At 38.0% G+C, this 21,045-nt stretch overlaps 1 protein-coding gene across 1 annotated transcript in view; it reads right to left on the bottom strand.

Annotated features, from left to right (window-relative positions):
- The window catches only part of GREB1L (growth regulation by estrogen in breast cancer 1 like), a 147,830-nt gene that overhangs the window by 105,795 nt on the left and 20,990 nt on the right, over positions 1-21,045 (bottom strand). Inside the window, 2 exon segments of the mRNA XM_021096163.1 lie at positions 12,857-13,033; positions 20,751-20,948. Coding sequence (XP_020951822.1) covers positions 12,857-13,033; positions 20,751-20,948 — 375 coding nt within the window.

The raw sequence follows: 21,045 nt of genomic DNA, 5'->3' as shown, positions 1-21,045 counted from the left end.
ATATAAATAGCTAATGGAAAATAAATTCACGGTTGAAATAATACACACTTTTTAAACCCCAAACCAATTTTTTGTACAATTAACAAAGATATATAAGGAGAGAAAGAAAGACCACCAGGATTAAAGATAGAATTCCTCACAATGTCCCAATCTTAGAATGCTAACAATCAATCAATAAAATTTAGAAACAGGCAGATCAATTTACTATTATTCAGTCAACAATTATTATTATTTTTTCCTTTTTAAAATTACTCAATGAATTTTATTACATTTATAATTGTACAATGATCATCACAACCCAATTTTATAGCCTTTCCATCCCAAACCCCCAACACATCCCCCCACCCTACAACCTGTCTCCTTTGGAAATCATAGGCTTTTCCAAGTCTGTAAGTCAGTATCTGTTCTATAAAGTTCATTGTGTCCTTTTTTAAAATTCCACATGTAAGTGATAGCATATGATGTTGGTATCTCACTGTCTAACTTCACTTAGCATGATAATTTATTGAGCACCTGCGTATATGCTAGGTCTGGTGCTAACCACTGGAAAAACAGTGGTGAACAAGAGATAGTCACAATCTCTGTTCAGTTACATAAAATTTGGAATTCTATATAAATGAGTTTATTACCATCACTTTATAGAAATGTAAACATTAATATAATTTCATAAATTATTTAAAACATATTTAGGAATTCCCTGGTGGCCTAGCAGTTAAGGATCTGGCATTAACTGCTGTGGTTTGGGTTCGATCCCTGGCCTGAGAATTTCCACATGCCACAGGTGTGGCCAAACCCTCCCTCTCCAAAGAGATAGATTGCATTTGAAAGCATTTGTCCAATCACTTAGAGCTGTAGGCAAAAAAAGAAAGAAAGAAAGAAAGATGTCAATGACTGCCTAGTTCGCCAAATTCCTAAAGCCAACCTTTTATTCAAATTCATCCATCCAGCCATCCATCCACGCATCCATGCATGCATACATACATGCATGCATCTGTCCTTCAATCCATGCATCTATCCACCTGTCCATTCATCCAGAACTATTTGCTACTATGTGCTAGGCACTATTGTGGGTACCAGGTTTTTAGCCCCAAACAAAGACAAAACCACTGCTTCTATGGAACTTACTTTTTGACGTGATAGTTATGCCTTGATGGAAAACTGTCTGACTTACGAGCAGATGCAACATACTCAAAACACAACACAAATCAGAACCTTCAGATGAAATAGAGATGGTGCCAAAAAAATGAGGCTTATCTGATAAATCCAAGTAGTTCATAACAGATAAATATGAAAACTAGAATTAACAAATTACTGAGGTTAGGTTTTATCTTTTACCTTTCTTTCTACCTGTTTTCTTTTTTTTTCTTTTTTTTTTTTTTTTGTCTTTTGTCTTTTTTTTTTGTTGTTGTTGTTGCTATTTCTTGGGCCACTCCCGCGGCACATGGAGGTTCCCAGGCTAGGGGTCGAATCGGAGCTGCAGCCACCGGCCTACGCCAGAGCCACAGCAACGCGGGATCCAAGCCAAGTCTGCAACCTACACCACAGCTCACGGCAACGCCGGATCGTTAACCCACTGAGCAAGGGCAGGGACCGAACCCGCAACCTCATGGTTCCTAGTTGGATTCGTTAACCACTGCGCCACGAAGGGAACTCCTACCTGTTTTCTGAAGTGAAAAGCAAGAGAGTATGAGGAGGAAGAAAACTAATCAATCTAGATAATCTTCAAAGAAGAGAAACTTCGCATTAATGATGAGAATTAACAATATAAAAGAGTTAGAACCCTACAGTCCATTTTAAAAACTCTGTATGGTTTTAATATTAGTCTTGGTTCTGGAGAGATTTTATCTGCTCAAAGTTCTTGCTGCCACTATCACAAAAAATAACACCTCTTACAGTCAAATTACCTTTCTAGTTTTTCTAGCAATCAGGTCTTCCAATTGCATGGCAGATTTAGGGCACATGGACTGCTGACTGGATCTATATCTATATCTATATCTATATCTATATATATTTTTTGTCTTTTCTAGGGCCTCTCCCATGGCATATGGAGGTTCCCAGGCTAGGGGTCGAATTGGAGCTATAGCCACTGGCCTACACCACAGCCACAGCAATGTGGGATCCGAGCCGTGTCTGCAACCTACACCACAGCTCAAGGCAACACCAGATCCTTAACCCACTGAGCAAGGCCAGGAATCAAACCCGCAACCTCATGGTTCCTAGTCGGATTCGTTAACTACTGCGCCACGACGGGAACTCCATGGATCAATATATATTAAAATCAATTCCCTTATAGCCTTTGGAATCTGTATAATTCATATAAAAATTGAAACAAATTTATATTGGGATTCACAGGGATTCTAGAATATTTTAAGCTTAAAAAATTTCCCAGTATATCCTAAAGTATGCTAAAATCATCCATTATAGGAAATGCTGGATGAATATTAACTCTTGGACAATACAGTACTGAAAATATAAAAATCTCAATGTGCTTGAGAAAAACTTTTACCATTATGTTGCACTATACTTTTACTTAGAAAAGTGGTTAATAAAAATTACATCCATTTACAAGGCTAAAGAAAGTAAATGAAGTTCTATGTCTGTAAGGGTATTTAATAAATATGACAGAATGGCAGAATAATTACCATTTAAAGAGCAAATACTATATGCCAGGCACTGTGCTAATGAGTACCTTATAAACATCATCTCCTTTGATCTTTACCACCCTGAAAGGCAGGCGTTACTGGCTGTATTACACAGATGAGGAATCTGAAACATCAAGATGAAGAGTAACTTGCTCAAATTTTTAAAGTGCTAAATAGCAAATCTGGAATTTAAACCCATTTCCAATTCCAAAGCCCATGAACTCTGTTTTAATATTCCTGATCAAAAAGGATTTTATTTTATTTTTTTGCCTTTTTTTTTTTTTTTTTAGGGCCACACCTGTGGCACATGGAGGCTCCCAGGCGAGGGGTCCAATCGGAGCTGCAGCTGCTGGCCTACGCCACAGCCACAGCAACGTGGGATCTGAGCCACATCTTCGACCTACACCACAGCTCACAGCAACGCCGGATCCTTTACCCACTGAGCAAGGCTAGGGATCGAACCCACAACCTCATGATTCCTAGTTGGATTTGTTTCTGCTGCACCACGATGGGAACTCCCCAAAAGGATTTTAAAATGTATTATTCTCACAGTGTTTTTTTGAGAATTATGAGCAATTTTTCTATCTGTAGTCAGACCCACATATGAACTGCTCAATTTGGTGAAACTTTGATGCTTTTATTTACTTACTTATGTATTCATTTATTTGGCTGTGCCTGCGGCATGAGGAAGTTACCCAGCCAGGGACTGAACCACTGTAGGACCAACAACAGATCCTTAACCCATTGCGTCACCAGGGAACTCTGAAACATTGATACTTTTAAAGTGCTAAAAAGAAGTTTCCCAAAGTTTCTGCCAGAGCCAACTAGGTTGTTAGCTCTGTAATGGAAAGGACTGTGTCTTATTCTTTAGGCCCCCATATCATAGCCTAACATGACTTTTGGAACAAAAACTGTTGAACGAATGAGTGAAAAAAATGAATACTTGGATCTTCTTTGCTAATTTAGTCCAACGTATAACTTTTACCATTAGGTGTCTATATTAAGCCATCTACTCAATTTCCCTGAAAGAAAAAGGATTTTTTTTTAAGAATAAGAGCTTTATGAAAATGAAAATCACCACTTCTTTTCCTATGATCCAAGAGAAAGCTTTGAACCATAGTTTAAGGAACCTTTATAAAGCATGTGCGGGGTCACTTTTTAACTTGAGATAGTGATCTATGTATTTCTAGACTTTTTGAAGATGCTCTGTAATGAGGAGGAATGCATCAAACTAAGCACACACAACCCACAATCAATACAATTCTTGAATTCTTTGCCCTCTTCTCTCTTTTTCATTTTTACTGATATTGTGCCAAAGACACATATCTGATTCTATCCATGGTAGATAGAAATTCTGATTCTATCTGATTCTTTCCATAGTAAGAAATTCTGAGAAACAAAAACAAGCACAGCAGCAAAAAAAAAAAAAAAAAAAAAAAAAGCAACAAACTTCATGTGCCTTCTTAATTTTTTTTTTTTTTTAATTGTCACACCTGGGGCATATGGAAGTTCCTGGACCAGGGACTGAATCCAAGCTGCAGCTACAACCTAGGCTGCAGCTGCAGCAATGCTGGATCCTTTAACTCACTGTGCCAAGCTGGGGACTGAACCAGCACCTTTGCAGTGATTCGAGCGGCTGCAGTTGGATTTTTAACCCACTGTGCCACAGTGGGAACTCCTTATTTGTCTTTTTAATTATTAAAAATAACTTAAGGGGTTCAGATCGAGATGGCAGAGTAAGATGAGGTAGAGCTCACCTTCCCCCAGGAACACATCAAAAATACATCTACACGTGGAACAATCTTCACTGAAAACTAACAGGACTCTTGTACAACCAAGGCTGTAGCAATAAGGTAGAGACCTGTGTCCCTGGGAGGGGACTCAGAGGAAAAGGGAGATTACACGTGGACACCCACCATGTGGAGTGAGTGGTTTGATCCACAGATTGGATGCCATAGTCCAAGGGTCCTGTGTGGAGGACACAATCCCTCTTGGCTGGGTGGAGAGCCACAGCGACTAATAGGAGGACTGAAGGAAGCATGGAGTCCACTTGTGAGGAGTGGGTACACCAGCTTGCCCTCAAGGCAAGGCAGATAGAGCTCTGCTCTAGCGGCTGCTGGGTTTCTCACAACTGCCTCACCAGGCACCCTCGTCCAAGCTGAGTGAAAGTGTCAGCCCTTCTCACTCCATGTCACAATGTGGGACAACTTGGGATGTAGAGGTGACCTGGTTCCATGGTGGGTCTGAAAGGGGTGGTGGTGGCCATTGTCGGCACTTGCCCGAGCAGCACATCAGAAGCACCCCAGATCTCTGATGTGGCTGCTCTACCACAGCCCACCTCCCCCGTATATGCTGAGACTCTACGTGGGCCATGCCTATGCTGCAGAGCCTGGGGGCAGTGGGAACAGCTGTGAAGGACAAAGGGGACTTGCACCTGAGTCTGCATTTGAGTGGAGCTGCGGGTGCCTGCGCAGACCTCTGCCCATGGCCTAAATGAGCTGAGAGCTCACACAGGCCCCACTTGCTCCAGCACTCCATTCATCTGGGGCAAAGGGTCCTAGTGCAGGGAGAGGAAAAAAAAAACATGCTTAAAGGGAACAGAGCCAGCATGGGCTTGACCCTCAGGGCTTTTGCTCTAGCAATTTGGAATCAGATGCTGCCCTTGATAGGGGGGTGATGGCCACTGAGCAGAAGGTAAGCCCTTACACCCAGCTTAGCTCTAGCCCCTCTATCTCCAACCCCACACCAAACCAGGGGATAGCTGCCAGCACACCCTGAGGAGAGATGTGACTTGCATCCACATCAAATCCAGCTCCCCCACCAAAGACATAGGGCATATGCAGTCTATATAGGGATGCTGACACAGAACAATCCTTCAAGACCAAAATAGGTAACTCTTTCATTTACATTCAGAGGCAGAAAATGTTAAGCAAAATGAAGACAGGAAATTGAAAGAGGAAGAGTAAACCCCTGAAAAATAACTAAGACATAAATAAACAATTTACCAGGTAGAGAATTTGAAGCATTGGTAATAAAAATGTTAAGCGAATTAGGGAAAAGAATTAATGTACACAGTAAATGATTTAACAAGGAACTAGAACATATAAAAAAGACCCAATCAGAAATAAAGAACTCAATAACTGAAATAAAAGATACTTTGGAAGAAATAAATAACAGACAGTGATATAGAAGAAAGCATAAATGATCTGGAAGATAGAATAATGGAAATCACCCAATCAGAACAGCAAAAGAGAAAAAAAATTTAAATGAAAATAGTTTAAGAGATCTCTAGGATAACATTAAGCATACTAGCATTCACATTATAGGGATCCTAGATGGAGAAGAGAGAGGAAAGGAAATAGAAATTTATCTGAGGAAATTATGACTGAAAAATTTCTAAATCTGAAGATGGAAACAGATATGCAGCTAGAGAAAGCACAGAGGATTCAAAAAAAAAAAAAAAAAGATGAACCCAAAGAGACCCTCAGCAAGACATGTAATTAAAAATGACAAAAATTGGAGTTCCCATCGTGGCTCAGAGGTTAACAAATCCAAGAACCATGAGGTTGCGGGTTCAATCCCTGGCCTTCCTCAGTGGATTAAGGATCCAGCATTGCTGTGAGTTGTGGCATAGGTCACAGACGCTTGCTGTGGCTCTGGTGTAGGCTGTCGGCTGCAGCTTCGATTAAACCCCTAGCCTGGGAAACTCTATATGCCGTGGGAGTGGCCCTAGAAAAGGCAAAAAGACTATATATATATATATAGATCTGTTAGAATGCGTGTGAACTTAAATGACTACCAGTTTAAAATAGTAGATATAGCTATAGGTCAACACATATGAACCCCATGGTAATCACAAATCAAAAGCTTATTAGAGATACACAAAAAACTAAAAATAAAGGTGCTATTAAAGAAAATCACCAACCCACAAGGGAATCAGCAAAAAGAAGAAATGAACTAGAAGAACTACAAAAACAACTTCAAAACAAGTAATAAAATGGTAATAAGTACATATCTATCAATAGTTACTTTAAAAATCAATGGACTAATGCTCCAAGTCAAAAGACATAGGGTGAAAAAAAATAATAATAACAAAAGCCAAACTTAGAGTAATAGAGAATAGAAGGGTTGTTTCCAGAAGCTGGAGTGTGTGGGAAAAGGGCAGATTTTAAAAAAAGAAGAAACAAAAAAATGGTGGTTGCCAGGGGTTAGAGGGAGGTGGTCCTGGAGAACAATAGTTTAATGGGAACAGATTCTTAGTTTTGCAGGATGAAAAGAGTTCTGTGGTTGGATGGTGGTGATGGTTACATAGAAAAATGAATATACTTAATACCACTGAATTATACACTTAAAATGATTAAGATGGTAAATTTTATGTGTCTTTCACCAAAATAAAAAAATTGGACACACATAAAATATATAGGGTGACTGGATTAAAAAAACAAGACCCTTCTATACGTTGTTTACAAGAGACTTCAGAGCTAAAGGCACACATAGACTTTAGGTGAGGGGATGAAAAAAATATTTTATGCAAATGGAAATTACAAGAAAGTGGGGGTAGCAATACTCACAGCAAACAAAATAGACTTTAATACAAAGACTATAACACAAAAGACAAAGGAGGGCATTATATAATGATGAAAGGATCAATACAAAAGGAGGATATTACACTCATTAACATATATGCACCCAATACAGGAGCACCTAAATGTATGAAGCAAACACTAACAGACAAAAAGGAGAAACTAACAATAATATAATATTAGTAGGAGGCTTTAACACCCCACTTACATCAATGCATAGATCATCTATACAGAAAATCAATAAAGTTACAGTGGTCTTAAACAATGCAAAAGGCCAGTTGGACTTAACAGATATCTGCAGGATAGTACAAAACAGCAGAATACACATTCTTTTCAAGTGTACATGGAATGTTCTCCAGGATAGATCATTGCTAGGCCACAAAACAAGTCTCAAATGTTTTAGGGGATGAAACCATATCAAGAATTTTTTCTAACCACAACAGTATGAAAGTAGAAATCAATTACAGAAAGAAAAATGGGAAAAGAACATACATGCGAAGACTAAACAGCACGCACCTAAAAAAACCAATGGGCCAATGAGGAAATCAGAAAATACCTCAAGACAAATGAAAGTGGAAACACAACACTCCAAAATCTATGGGATGCAACAAAAGCAGTTCTAAGAAAGAAGTTTCTGGCAATAAGGCTTTCATCAAGAAACAAGAAAAGGGAGTTCCTGTCGTGGCGCAGTGGTTAACGAATCTGACTAGGAACCATGAGGTTGCGGGTTCGGTCCCTGCCCTTGCTCAGTGGGTTAATGATCCGGCGTTGCCGTGAGCTGTGGTGTAGGTTGCAGACACGGCTCGGATCCTGCGTTGCTGTGGCTCTGGCATAGGCCGGGAGCTATAGCTCCGATTCGACCCCTAGCCTGGGAACCTCCATATGCCGTGGAAGCGGCCCAAGAAATAGAAAAAAGACAAAAAAAAAAAAAAAAAAAAAAAAAGAAACATGAAAAATCTCAAAATAAACAACCTAACTTACCACCAAGAGGAATCAGAACAAACAAAACCCAAAGTCAGCAGAGAGATGAAAGAGGAAATAAATAAAATGGAGATTTTAAAAAATAGAAAAGATCAATGAAACCAAGGGCTGTTTTTTTGTTTGTTTGTTTTTTGTTTTTTTTGAAAAGGTAAACAAAACTGACAAACCTTTAGCCAGCTCACCAAGAAGAAAAGAAAGAGGACCCAAATAAACAAGGTAAGAAATGAAAGAGAAATAATAACTTATATCACAGAGATGCTAAAAAACATAAGAGAATACTACAGTTATATGCCAACGAACTAGACAACTTAGAAGAAATGGACAAATTTCTAAAAACATACAACTTGCCAAGACTGAATTAAGAAGAAACAGACCATTTAAATAGACTGATCACTAGCAGCGAAACTGAATTCGTAATAAGAAAACTCTCAGCAAACAAAAGCTGGACAGTACTGGACAGCTTCACATGGTAATTCTACCAAACATAGAAAGAAGAGATAGTATGTATCCTTCTCAAACTATTCCAAAACACTGAAGAGGATGGAACACACCAAAATTCATTCTTTGAGGCCACCATTAGCCCTTATACTAAAACCAGCCAGAGACACTACAGAAAAAAAAAAAAAAAAAATTACAGGCCAATATCTTTGATGTATATAGACGTAAAAATCCTCAACAAAATATTAGCAAACTGAATTGAACATATAAAAAGGATCATATACCATAATCAAGTTGGATTTGTTCCAGGGACAAAAGGATGGTTCAATATTTGCAAATTAATCAATGTGATACACCACATTAACAAAAGGAAGGGTAAAAGTCACATGATTATCTCAGTAGATACAGAAAAAGCACTTGACAAAATTCAACATCTGTTCATGATAAAAACTCTCTATCAAAATGGGTACAGGAATTCCCGTTGTGGTGCAGTGGAAACAAATCTGACTAGGAACCATGAGGTTGCGGGTTTGATCCCTGGCCTTGCTCAGTGGGTTAAGGATCTGGCGTTGCCGTGAGCTGTGGTGTAGGTCGCAGACGCAGCTCGGATCCTGCATTGCTGTGGCTCTGGTGTAGGCAGGTGGTTACAGCTCCGATTGGACCCCTAGCCTGGGAACCTCCATATATCATTGGTGAGGCCCTCAGAAAGACAAAAGACACAAAAAAAAGGGTACAGAGTGAACATATCTCAACATAATAAGGGCCATTTATGATAAATCCACAGCTAACATCATACTCAATGGTGAAAAGTTGAAAGACTTTCCTCTAGGGAGGAAATGCCCATTCTTGCCACTTTTATGTAACACAGTATTGAAAGGCCTACCCATAGCAATCAGACAAAACAAAGAAATAAAAGGCATTCAAATTGAAGGGAAGAAGTCGAATTGTCACTCTTTGCAGATGACATGATATTTTATATAGAAAACCCTAAGTCTCCACCCCAAAACCATTGAAACTAATAAACAAATTCAGCAAAGTTGCAGGATACAAAACTAATATACATGGAGTTCCCAATATGGTGGAGCAGATTAGGGATCCCATGTTGTCTCTGTGGCAGCATGGGTTTGATTCCCAGCCTAATGTAGTGGGTTTAAGGATCCATCATTGCCACAGCTGTGGGTAGGTCACAGCTGCACCTCCAATTTGACCCCTAGCCTGGGAACTTCCATATGCCACAGATGCAACCCTAGAAAGCAAAACAAAACAAAACAAAAAGCCCAAAACCCCAAAACCAAACAAAATACCCCCCAAAACCTAGGAATAAACTCAACCCAGGAGGTGAAAAACCTATACTGTGAAAACTATAAAACACTGATGAATGAAACTGAAGATGATAGAAAGATATCCCATGCTCTTGGATTGGAAGAATTAACATTGTTAAACTGCCCATACTGCCCAAAGCAATCTACAGATTTAGTCTCTGTCAAAACACCCATGATATTTTTTACAGAATTAGGACAAATAATCCTAAAATTCATAATCCTAAAATTCATTCATTCAGGCCAAAAAAGACCCTGAATTGGCAAAGCAATCTTGAGAAAAAAGAAAAAAGTGGGAGGTATTACCCTCCAACACTTCAGTCTATACATATAAAAGCTACAGTATCAAAGCAGTATGGTACTGACACACAAACAAACACATAGATCAATGGAACAGAATAAAGAACCTGCACTTACGGTCAATTAATCTATGACAAAGGAGGCAAGAATGTATGATGGAGAAAAGACAGTCTCTTCAGTAAGTGGTGCTGGGAAAACTGGATGGCTACATGTAAAACAATGAGATTAGATCATTTCCTCACATTATATACAGAAATAAACTCAAAATGGATTAAAGACCTAAATTTAAGACCTGAAACATAAAACTCCTAGAAGAGAACACAGGCAGAACTCTCTGTCATAAATTGTAGCAATATTTTTTTGGATCCATCTCCTAAGGCAAAAGAAACAAAGGCATAAATAAATAAATGGACCTAATTAAACTTAAAAGCTTTTGTAAAATGGAAACCATAAACAAAATGAAAAGACACCCCATGGAATGGGAGAAAATATTTGCAAATGATATTACCAAAAAAGGGGTTAATATCCAAAATATATAAACAGGTCATACCTCTTAGTATCAAAAAAATAAACAATACAATCAAAAAATGGGCAGAACACCTAAAGAGACATTTTTCCAAAGAAGACATACAGATGGCTAACAGGCACATGAAAAGATGCTCAAAGTCACTGATTATTAGAGAAATGTAAATCAAGACAACAATGAAATATCACCTCACCCCTGTCAGAATGGCTATCATCAAAAAGTCTACAAATAACTAATGTTAGTGAGGATACAGAGGAAAGGGAACCCTCCCACATTGTTGGTGGGAATGTAAATTGGTTCAGCCATTGTGGAAAACAGTATAGAGGTTGCTCAAAAAACTAAAAATAGAACTACTACATGATCCAACAATACTACTGCTGGGTATATAGCTGAAAAAAGTGAAAACACTAATTTGAAAAGACATATGCACCCCAATGTTCAAAGCAGCATTACTGACAACAGCCAAGAGATGGAAGTAGCCTAAGTGTCCATCGACAGGTGAATGGATAAAGAAAATATGTGCGTGCGCTGCGCGCGCGCGCATGTGTGTGTGTGTGTGTGTGTGTGTGTGATGACATATGACTCAGCAATAAAAAAGAATGAAATTCTGCCATTTGTAAGAACGTGGATGGATCCAAAGGGTATTATGCATAATAAAATAACTCAGACAAAGACAAATAATGTATGATATCACTTGTACGTACATAGCAAAACAGAATCGGAGTCTCAGGTATAGAAAACGAACTAGTGGTTACCAACGGGTAAAGGGAAGGGGGGGCTACTTAGGGGTATGGGATTAAGAAATACACATTACTAGTACAAAATAGATAAGCAACATGAATATATTGTACAGCACAGGGAATTATAGCCATTATCTTGTAATGCTTTTTAATGGAGTAAAAATATTGAATCACTTTGCTGTACACCTGAAACTAATGCAAAGTTGTAAGTCAGCTATACTTCAATTAAGAATAATAATTAAAGGAGTTCCCGTCGTGGCGCAGTGGTTAATGAATCCGACTAGGAACCATGAGGTTGCGGGTTCGGTCCCTGCCCTTGCTCAGTGGGTTAACGATCCGGCGTTGCTGTGAGCTGTGGTGTAGGTTGCAGACGCGGCTAGGATCCCGCATTGCTATGGCTCTGGCGTAGGCCGTAGGCCGGTGGCTACAGCTCCGATTCGACCCCTAGCCTGGGAACCTCCATATGCCACGGGAGCAGCCCAAGAAATGGCAAAAAGACAAAAACAAAAACAAGAATAATAATTAAAAAATAAATCCACTCTTTGTTATTCCTGTAATGTAGGGAAGCTATGCTGTAGGAAAAAAAGCCAGATTCAAAGTAATGTCAGAAAGTAAAACAATTCTGAGATAAAGCTATGCATTTTACATCATAGGCATATTCCTAGTTATCTAGGTTGAGCTAATGCTAAAGATGAAGTGAGAATCACATCAATTAAATGTAGTTTAGAATAATGGGTGGTATGGAAAAGCTACCAATAACTTGCAAAGTGGATAATCCACACGTGAATTAAGAGTTGACTTGATAGGTCCAGATTGATGATCTTGTCAAGTATGAATCTTCATTTGTTTTACAAAATATTGTTTGATAAATTGTATGCTGCCCTTTAATGCCTGGTTTTAAAAAAGTCTTTTCATTAAGGTGAACACTTTGAGAATGAATAAAAATGGAGAGCTAATTTTTAAGTTACTAAATGAAAAAAAAAAGTTTTTCACTTAAACTCAGCTATATAGTCCCCAAATAATTCTGTGATTTAAAAAATTCAGTGATTATGTATTTACTTGTTTATTTTTCTTTTTAAGGCTACACCTGTGAGATATGCAAGTTCCCAGTCCAGGGGCTGAATCAGAGAGGGAGCTGCAGGCCTACACCACAACCATAGCAATGCTGGGATCTGAGCCACATCTGTGACCTATAACGCAGCTTGCAGCAATACCAGATCCTTAACCCACTGAACCACAACAGGTACTCCGTTCTGTGATAATTTAAAATAAGCTTGTATCTTAATTCATTTATCTCAGAAGGATTTTATAGGTGTGAAACACTCACCTAAAAGTGCATTTTTCCCATGATCATCTGGTAGAAATCTCTTGTCTACAGCACACACCAGGATGTGTTCAGGAAGATTGGGAGACTTCGCCCCCACCAGGAGGAATCCTGCTGGGATGTCGATTTGTTCCATACACAGAGAAACCAAACGCAAATCCTTTCCCGCTTGACAAAAACCTAAGAACGGATGAAAATGAGACAGTGGATTGTTTAGAGAAGTGATAACTCCTCATCTCCCACTTAGAAAGCAGATTTCCCTGTGGGAATCACCCATAAGGACTAAATTTAAAGTCCATGTATTCCAACCAAAAGACAAATATGTGCTCCTCTGAGCAAAGCTTGAAAAGACACTAAGTGGAGGTCTTTCCAACTGTTTTAGCTAACACTAAGGAGTATATTTTGTGATCCATAAGTAAGCAAATGATAAACACACAGCAAACTTTGAAAAAATACATACTTTTTATGATATAGTATTTTTACTTTCAATGCATATTCACTTCTCTAAATGGGGCTAATCCTAGAATATAGACACTCTCCATTTTAAATAGGAAGAGTGAAGCTCAGAGTTTGATGAATCATCAATGAATATGGCAGAACTAAGACTCAGAACTGTCAGGTAATTTTCACCTGATAAGACATAATAAGACATGGAAAACCTGACATAACCACTTTGTATACCGTAATGTATTATGTTAATTCATTACTTCATCATTTATTGAAAATAATTTGCAGCAAGTGCTGTCCTGGGCCTGGAGATAGAGCTGAACAAAATATATCTTCCTCTAAGAAATTACAGGTAGTCAGTTGGAAGAATGTATAAGGAACTGACAATTATAAAATAACATCACAGAGGACAGCTATGCTCTGCTACAAAGCACCAATCTCTACCTCTTCTGGGAGATGATCCTCCTTGCACTGTAATTATGTGATTGCCCTGGACAGTTGTCATATTCCAAATTGAGTAGGAGCTGGCACCTGGTCAAATCTGGGCCACTGGAATACGCCTTTCCAGCCATATTGATCAGTCCAGGTGTGGGTACCTGACATAAACCAGGCCAATTTTTCCTAAGAATTCTGAACATGGAGCCAGGGAGACCATGGCTTGGCTTCCTCTGTGGCACTCTTTTTCTTGTCCTGTGAGTATGTCAGTATGTCATCAGAGACAGGTATGTATGTCAGCAGAGACAGGATTAGGTCAGCAGAGACAGGAGGCTCAAGGGGATCTGGCAGTGTTTGGATCCTTGAGCCCAGCTGTATCTGCCTTTTCCATGGTTTGCTCTTGAAACCTTTTGTTTGGAGTTCCTCCACTATCTTAATTCTACCTAAGCTGGTCTGAGTTGGGTTTCTATCACTTGCAACCAAAAGTGGTTGAATAAAAGTATGAATAAATGCTGTTTCAGAGTTGTGGAGGATGGAAGGTGGATCCCTAACTCACAAACAAACCTGAGGAGACTACCATTTTTACCTAACACCAAGTAGGCAAGAACCCCATGCTAGACTCTCCCGGTGTCAATTCATATTATGATGTTAACCAAATGCCCATAAACAATTGGATGCCATCATCTAGTAAAGGGAAATAAAAAGGAAATAGCATCCAAACATTGTATGAAGCTGTGGCGCATAGGAATCTGCTGTATGGTCTGGATCATTAAAACTCAAAAGCAGATATAATGAAACTGGAAAAGTCAATAAATGAAAGACTAAAATGATAAAGACAATAGGGTTCAACCATTTCAAGCTCGCAGATCCCTATTTAACTTTTAATGTTCATGAATTGAGAAAAAATACCAAAATGTTACTGTGAATTTTTAACAATTTAAATGAATCTGTATTTTATCATTCATAACGTCATCTATGTCTATTTGAACAATAGTCATTTATACATGTGAGTTATATAATGAAATCTGTTCACAAACATTTTTTAGAACCTATAGATACCCAGAACTCTTAAAAATATCTCTGTCCCCACCTTCATTAAAGCAGAAAGACTCCAGGTTTGAAAGTTGGGAATTAATGGTGATGATGTTGATAATATTAATGGCAGTTGAAATTTTATAGAGCACTTAACATAAGCCAGGTCCAGTACAGATTATCTTATTTAATCCTCTTGACAACTCTAGCTAGGTACCACTATCTCCTTTTCATATATGGAGGAACTAGGGCTCAGAAAGGTGAGAGTGTTTGTCTAAGGTGTTATATAATGAGTCCCATAATGTCCAGTGATGCATGACATGGAAAGTTTGCTACATAAAAACAACTGAAAAGCATTATTACTCAACTTGGCAAGAGAAAAGCTACAAAAAATTGTAACCTAGAGCTAAAACCATGAGGAGGGGACACAGACTTTCTCAATGAAATTCTAAAATACTAAACCTAGGAGGCATTTAAAGTCCTTAAAGGAGCACTATTTTTTTTTAACCAGAAAAATTATTTACATGTATAGACAATAAATCTAGAAACATATCTCCTCTAGTAGGTAGCACGTTTATTTTGCCTTTCTCCAAAAGGCAGAACACATGAAATATCTTTCTGAATGGTGTAGACAATTCAGTGATTAGAGGTGCATGATTACCTACTCATTACCTATTGAAAACAGGATGCTTGAGGAGCTTTCTCTGTCTCTAAGAAGTAGTACTGCAAACTTTTAAAACTTTCACTCACTCCATATTAGAAAGAGTAGACAACTTTGTACCAATTTGCAAATTATTACAAGCTTTTTAGAATATCAGAGCTATATGGAACTTCGTATATAGGAATCAGGTTTCTAAAAACAAATAATTTTTCTAATATCCTATTTTTAAAACAGAATGTTCTGAGGGATTTCCATGCTACCTACATAGGGATAGTGGAAATCAGCTAAGTGAACTCAGGACTCACTCGATTGAATCTCATATCAGTGTATTGTTTTGATTAATTACACAATTTTAAATTGCTTTTATTATCAGTCACATGAATTGATATGTTGCTTAATTTATACTTGTAATGGGCTTTTGGTTAGTAATGGGAAGCTCAGGGAATGTGGATTGTGTTGGTGGACATAGTCATTTTATAAATGTACCTATGATGTTCTTTGCCACATATCAAAGTTAGATTCAACCCTAGTCCCACTCACTATAAAATTATATAAAATGAACCAATATCTTCCAGGGCACCAAAAAAAAAAAAAAAAAAAAAGCAAATGTAAGGTAAAATTTTAGTTATTTTGTAATCTAATTTGACTTTTCATGTAAGAAGGAAAAAACTACCTATTTTGGCAGTATGTTATTTGCAGAGAAATTCTGCAAACAGCAACCTGAAACTTTTTAATCGTGTAAAGCAAAAATAATAAAAAAATAAACTAGAACATCCTTTTAATTCTAAAATGTAGAAATATCAAAGTTTGGGTATTGACTTTTTTTTGAAGGTGGGAAATATTTAAATACACTTGGCTCCCCATCCTCACCCCACTCCCAAAGCATAACATTTTATTTTTGAATTTGTCAACAAAATATGCTTTTTCTTATACAACATTTAAAGTAAATTAAATAATTACTTGATAAAATGCATACTTTTTTCTCATGCAAGAATAATCAAAGAGCATATTAATATGCTGATCTATAATAAACACTTTCTACTTAAAACTTTTTCTTCATCACATGCCATATAGTGACAGAATTAGTCTAAAAATTCCTAAGGGGTTCAAAATTTCCCTACTGGTAAGGAAGATTTGTGAGGCAAAGACTGTGTAACACTAATCTACCCCAATCTCTTTAGTATGTAGATGCAGAAACTAGGGCCTATAAAGGTTAAGAAAACAGCCCAAGTTAAAAAGCCAGCAACCTGAGAAGTTGGGACTGGAACCCAGATCTCTGGACTCCAGGTTAGAGCCTGCTTTGTCCTTGTTGACATCACTCTGACTCACAGAGTGTGCCACCATCCCTGGTCTGATGTAGGACCCTCTCCTGGCCTGCTTCTTCCTGGCCTGCCCTTGCTGAGTCTCATCACCAACTTTCCAGACTGAGTCCTAGGAGGCACTTGAAACACCAGTCCCAGCCAGCCATGTCAGCACCCACCTATTTCACAAGTAATGATGAATCCTTAAAATTCATGGCTTTGCAAGCCACAAAGGTATACTGTGATTAGAGAGCAACATTTCTGATGAGCTTTCTCAAAGCAACACAGCCAAAGAATGATTAAGGGGGAAAAATACAATTTTGGTTCTGGGCTAAACAGGGATGGAGTAGAGAAAACACAGTGTGGAAAATATATGAAGAAAGCAGGATTCTCCCTGAAAGAAAGATGATTTCAGAGTGATTTATCTGACATAATGAAAACTACACAGTCTGCTCTAATTAAGAAGCACAGGTAGATTTCCACACTACAGCCTTTGAAGGTTTTCCCACTTATGATATGAGGACACCTAGAGGCAAGAAGAAATATTATCAAATTATGATTGGATTCTAGGAGATGGACGTTTTCTCATAGAGGAAACAAACGTCCTCCTCTTAAAATTTTTTTCAAGAAGTGCTTGTGAAAATGAAAAGAGAAAGTGTCCTATTATGATTAAAAAAAAACCCTATAATGATGGAAATATACAAAAGGGGCACAGGAACCAACTGAAATTGCTCCCAGTGGCCCAAACTGGAAAACTCTGAGCAAGAAAATAAAGTAGTATTAGATTATAATTCCAAATATAAAATACATATCCATGAATATAACAATATAAATAAATGCCTATATAAATTAACAAACGAAGGCGAAGAGACGAATTTCCATGCAGTAGAATTTCAAATAATTAATGCAGATACTCTGCCTTTAAGGAGGTGGAGCATAACTTTCCATTCCTTAAGTGTGGGCTGAGTGTAGTGACTTATTCCACAGTCCAGAGACAGGACGGGGTGGGGTGGGGGTGGCGGGTGGAGATAACACTGTCTCAGCTAGGTGATCAAGGTCAACATCAACAGTCATAAATCATGTTGATAGTATGTACCCTTGATACAGGATGATGAAAATGGCACTCTACCACTGTGATCTTCCTCAAACACATAACCCCAGTCTAATCAGGAGGAAAAACATGAGACAAATACCAGTAAAAGTCTCCTAGAATATATTTAACTAATAATCCCTATGACCAATAATCAGGGTCATGAAAAACAATGAAAGTCTGGGAGTTCCCCTGTGGCACAGTGAGTTAAGAGATCTGGTGTTGTCAGTGCAGTGGCTAGGGTCAGTATGAGGTGCGGGTTCAATCCCCAGCCCAGGAACTTCCTCATACCATAGGCATGGCCAAAAAAGACAGAAAGTCTGAGAAACTCTTATAGCCAAAAGGAGCCTAAAGAAACATGACAACTAAATCTAATGTAGTATTCTGGATAGGATTCTGGAACAGAAAGAGGACACTGAGTAGAAGTTAAAGAACCTGAATAAACTATGGACTTTAGTTATTACTAAAATAACTAATAATATGTTAACAACATAGCAAACTTTTGGATATATAGAAACTCTATACTATTTTCTCAATTTTTCTGTAAATCTAAAACTGTTCTTAAAAAATAAAGTCTATTTTTAAAATGTCCTATTTTATCTTCTTGTCTTCCATTTAGTCACTAACATAAGCCATAGAGGCAATTTAATTAAGAGGAAAAAGAATAGGAGAGAAAGAGAAAGCAAGGCTGAGTCCTGGAACAGGATCTGGAAGAAATTGATCCAAGGCCAGAAAGAATTCCAAAATCAGGGAAAATTCCTAAATTCAGTTTGCACTTATTCTGAGAATATGCTCACCTACCAAGGATCTGGTATGTTTCCTCCAGACCTTCATTCTTGGGATTCAGAGCAGCTAATTATATATAAAATGTGTCATCAGGGATTCCCAGTTAAGGAAAAAAACACATTATACAAATAGATTTTTTTTTTTAGGATTAAAAATAAGCTGTGTGTCTGTAAAGAAGTAGCTAAAGAATCTATGAAATGTAAGTGTATTTCAAAATCTGCGGATCCAAAGTTCTATTCCCCCACTATCAGAAATATGTCAGAATACAAATACAATAAAGATCAAATATTAAGTCTCAAAACCTCAAACGAAATGAAAAGAAACCTTATTGCTCCCTTGTGGGCTAATTTGAAATGACATCTAAACTAATTCTGGAGTTCCCGTCATGGCTCAGTGGAAACGGATCTGACTAGTATCCATGAGCACGCAGTTCAATCCTTGGGCTCGCTCAGTGGGTAAGATTGGCGTTGCCTGAGCTGTGGTGTATGTTGCAGACGCGGCTCAGATCTGTGGCTGTGGCGTAGGCCGGCAGCTGTATCTTCAATTAGACCTCTGGCCTGGGAACTTCCATATGCTGTGGGTGTGGCCCAAAAAAGACAAAAATAAATAATTAAATAAAATTAAATAAATGACGTCTAAACTACTTCTGAAAGAAAGATAGGGTCTTTCTTCTAGAGGCTATTGGAAGACCTGGAAAAGACTACCTGAAGGAAGGATATAAGCCTGTTTACTGTATGCAAGGAAAGAAAGATACATTACTGGGCACACAGATAGCAATTTATTTGACAAACCTGCCCCTAAACAAGTTTCTTTTTCTGAGAGTAATATTAAAATACTGCTTTAAAACCAAGCCTCTTTCAAGCAAAAGATTTTAAAGAGGAGTCACAGTACAGAGTCCTACTTTGTAAACTTCATCTGCATTCCCTTAAGAAAATAGCCAAGGTTTTCACTTCACAGAACCAGATTTGCATTCTCCAATTATCTCCAACTTGAAGGTTACAGAGTAATCTAAATGGGGGAAGGGAAAGTTTACTGAAACAGCTGTAAACACAAACTAAAGTAATCAAAGCAGTATTGGGAGGCTTAAAATTTGGTGGCCTCTTTTAGACAATCAACTGCCTCCCAGCAGGGTAGGAACCTACACTATTCCAATAATTTACATAAGAAATTAGCAACCAAAATTTACATCTGAATGGTAACCCCCAGAAGCCCATCAGGTGTTAAGTATCTGCTTATCTAAATTGCCTCTAAAAATAGCTTTACCTTCCTTTAAGATTTAGGTAAATAGAGGATTTCCCACGAAGGAAAGGAGGTATGCTAAAACAAATCCAGGCACTTCATTGCCCTATTTCACTGTCATTTTCATAAGGAACATTTCAGGGATGTTCTGCCTCTGAGTGAGCAGACTCTTAGAACTACCTTAGAATGAGCCAAGCTGAAAGAGCTATGGACAAGCTATAAACTATCAAATTATGAACTAATTAGACATCAGGCTAGGATGGTCAGAAAACAGCACTGTATACCACTAGATGGAGGGGAAAGAGTATAATTTACATTGTTACATTACCAAGACGACTAAATGCTGAAAATATTTTATGTAGGATTTTCATTTCAAAAGTGTCATTAATACCTTGGTAGAAGAGAAGGTTGATGAGATAAATAAAATGGGATTATCAAAATATGTTCATTTTAATTACCTATAGATAACAATACACTGGATGAAATAAATGGAAAGGTAACATAAAACACCTGATATTCCTGTTCCTGTCTTGAGAGTTGGACAGAAAGAAGTAGGAAGAACATTTTTGAAACGTTCCTAATATAGTAGCATTCTTGCAGGAAGCACCTGAAGCATTGAAAAAGTCCTGACCTAGGTCTAGGCTTGCCTTTGCCACATACCATCTCAGAGATTCTCAGTCTCTTCATCTATAAGATGGGGCGATAATGCTTGTCTTTCTTAATAGACACCTGCTATGAAGTCACAGGCCATAATGCAAGTGAGAGCATAATCATTCCTCATTCCTTTCTGTAATTACTGGTTTCCAGCCTTGAGGACCCTGTGCAATGACTGGAGACTAGCCAGACAATATTAGAGGAACTGGAGAGAAAAAACAAACAAAACAGAACACCAAAACGGAAACCCACCATCTGTAGTGCAAGACCCTTCTGGGGCAGGTTTTTGTGAATAGGGAATTGGTGGGCTATTCGAATCAGACATTTCTTCATCATCTTCGTCATCTTCCATTTCATTAACTGTTAGATTGTTAGAAAAATCCAGGCTTCCATTTTGAGTGTAGCGGTGTACCAAATCTTTATCCAGATCCTCCACTTTGGGTTTGACATCTGGGTAAGCAAATAAATCACAGCTAATTTAATTTAAAAAAAAAAAAAAGATGCTTGTGGGAAAATAACCCAAAGAAAAATGCAGTTCTGAAAGATA

Source organism: Sus scrofa, chromosome 6 (assembly GCF_000003025.6).
Source record: "Sus scrofa isolate TJ Tabasco breed Duroc chromosome 6, Sscrofa11.1, whole genome shotgun sequence".
Lineage (NCBI taxonomy): Eukaryota > Metazoa > Chordata > Mammalia > Artiodactyla > Suidae > Sus > Sus scrofa.
Note: the sequence above shows the minus strand (reverse complement) of the source record. Positions and strands in the feature narration are given on the sequence as shown.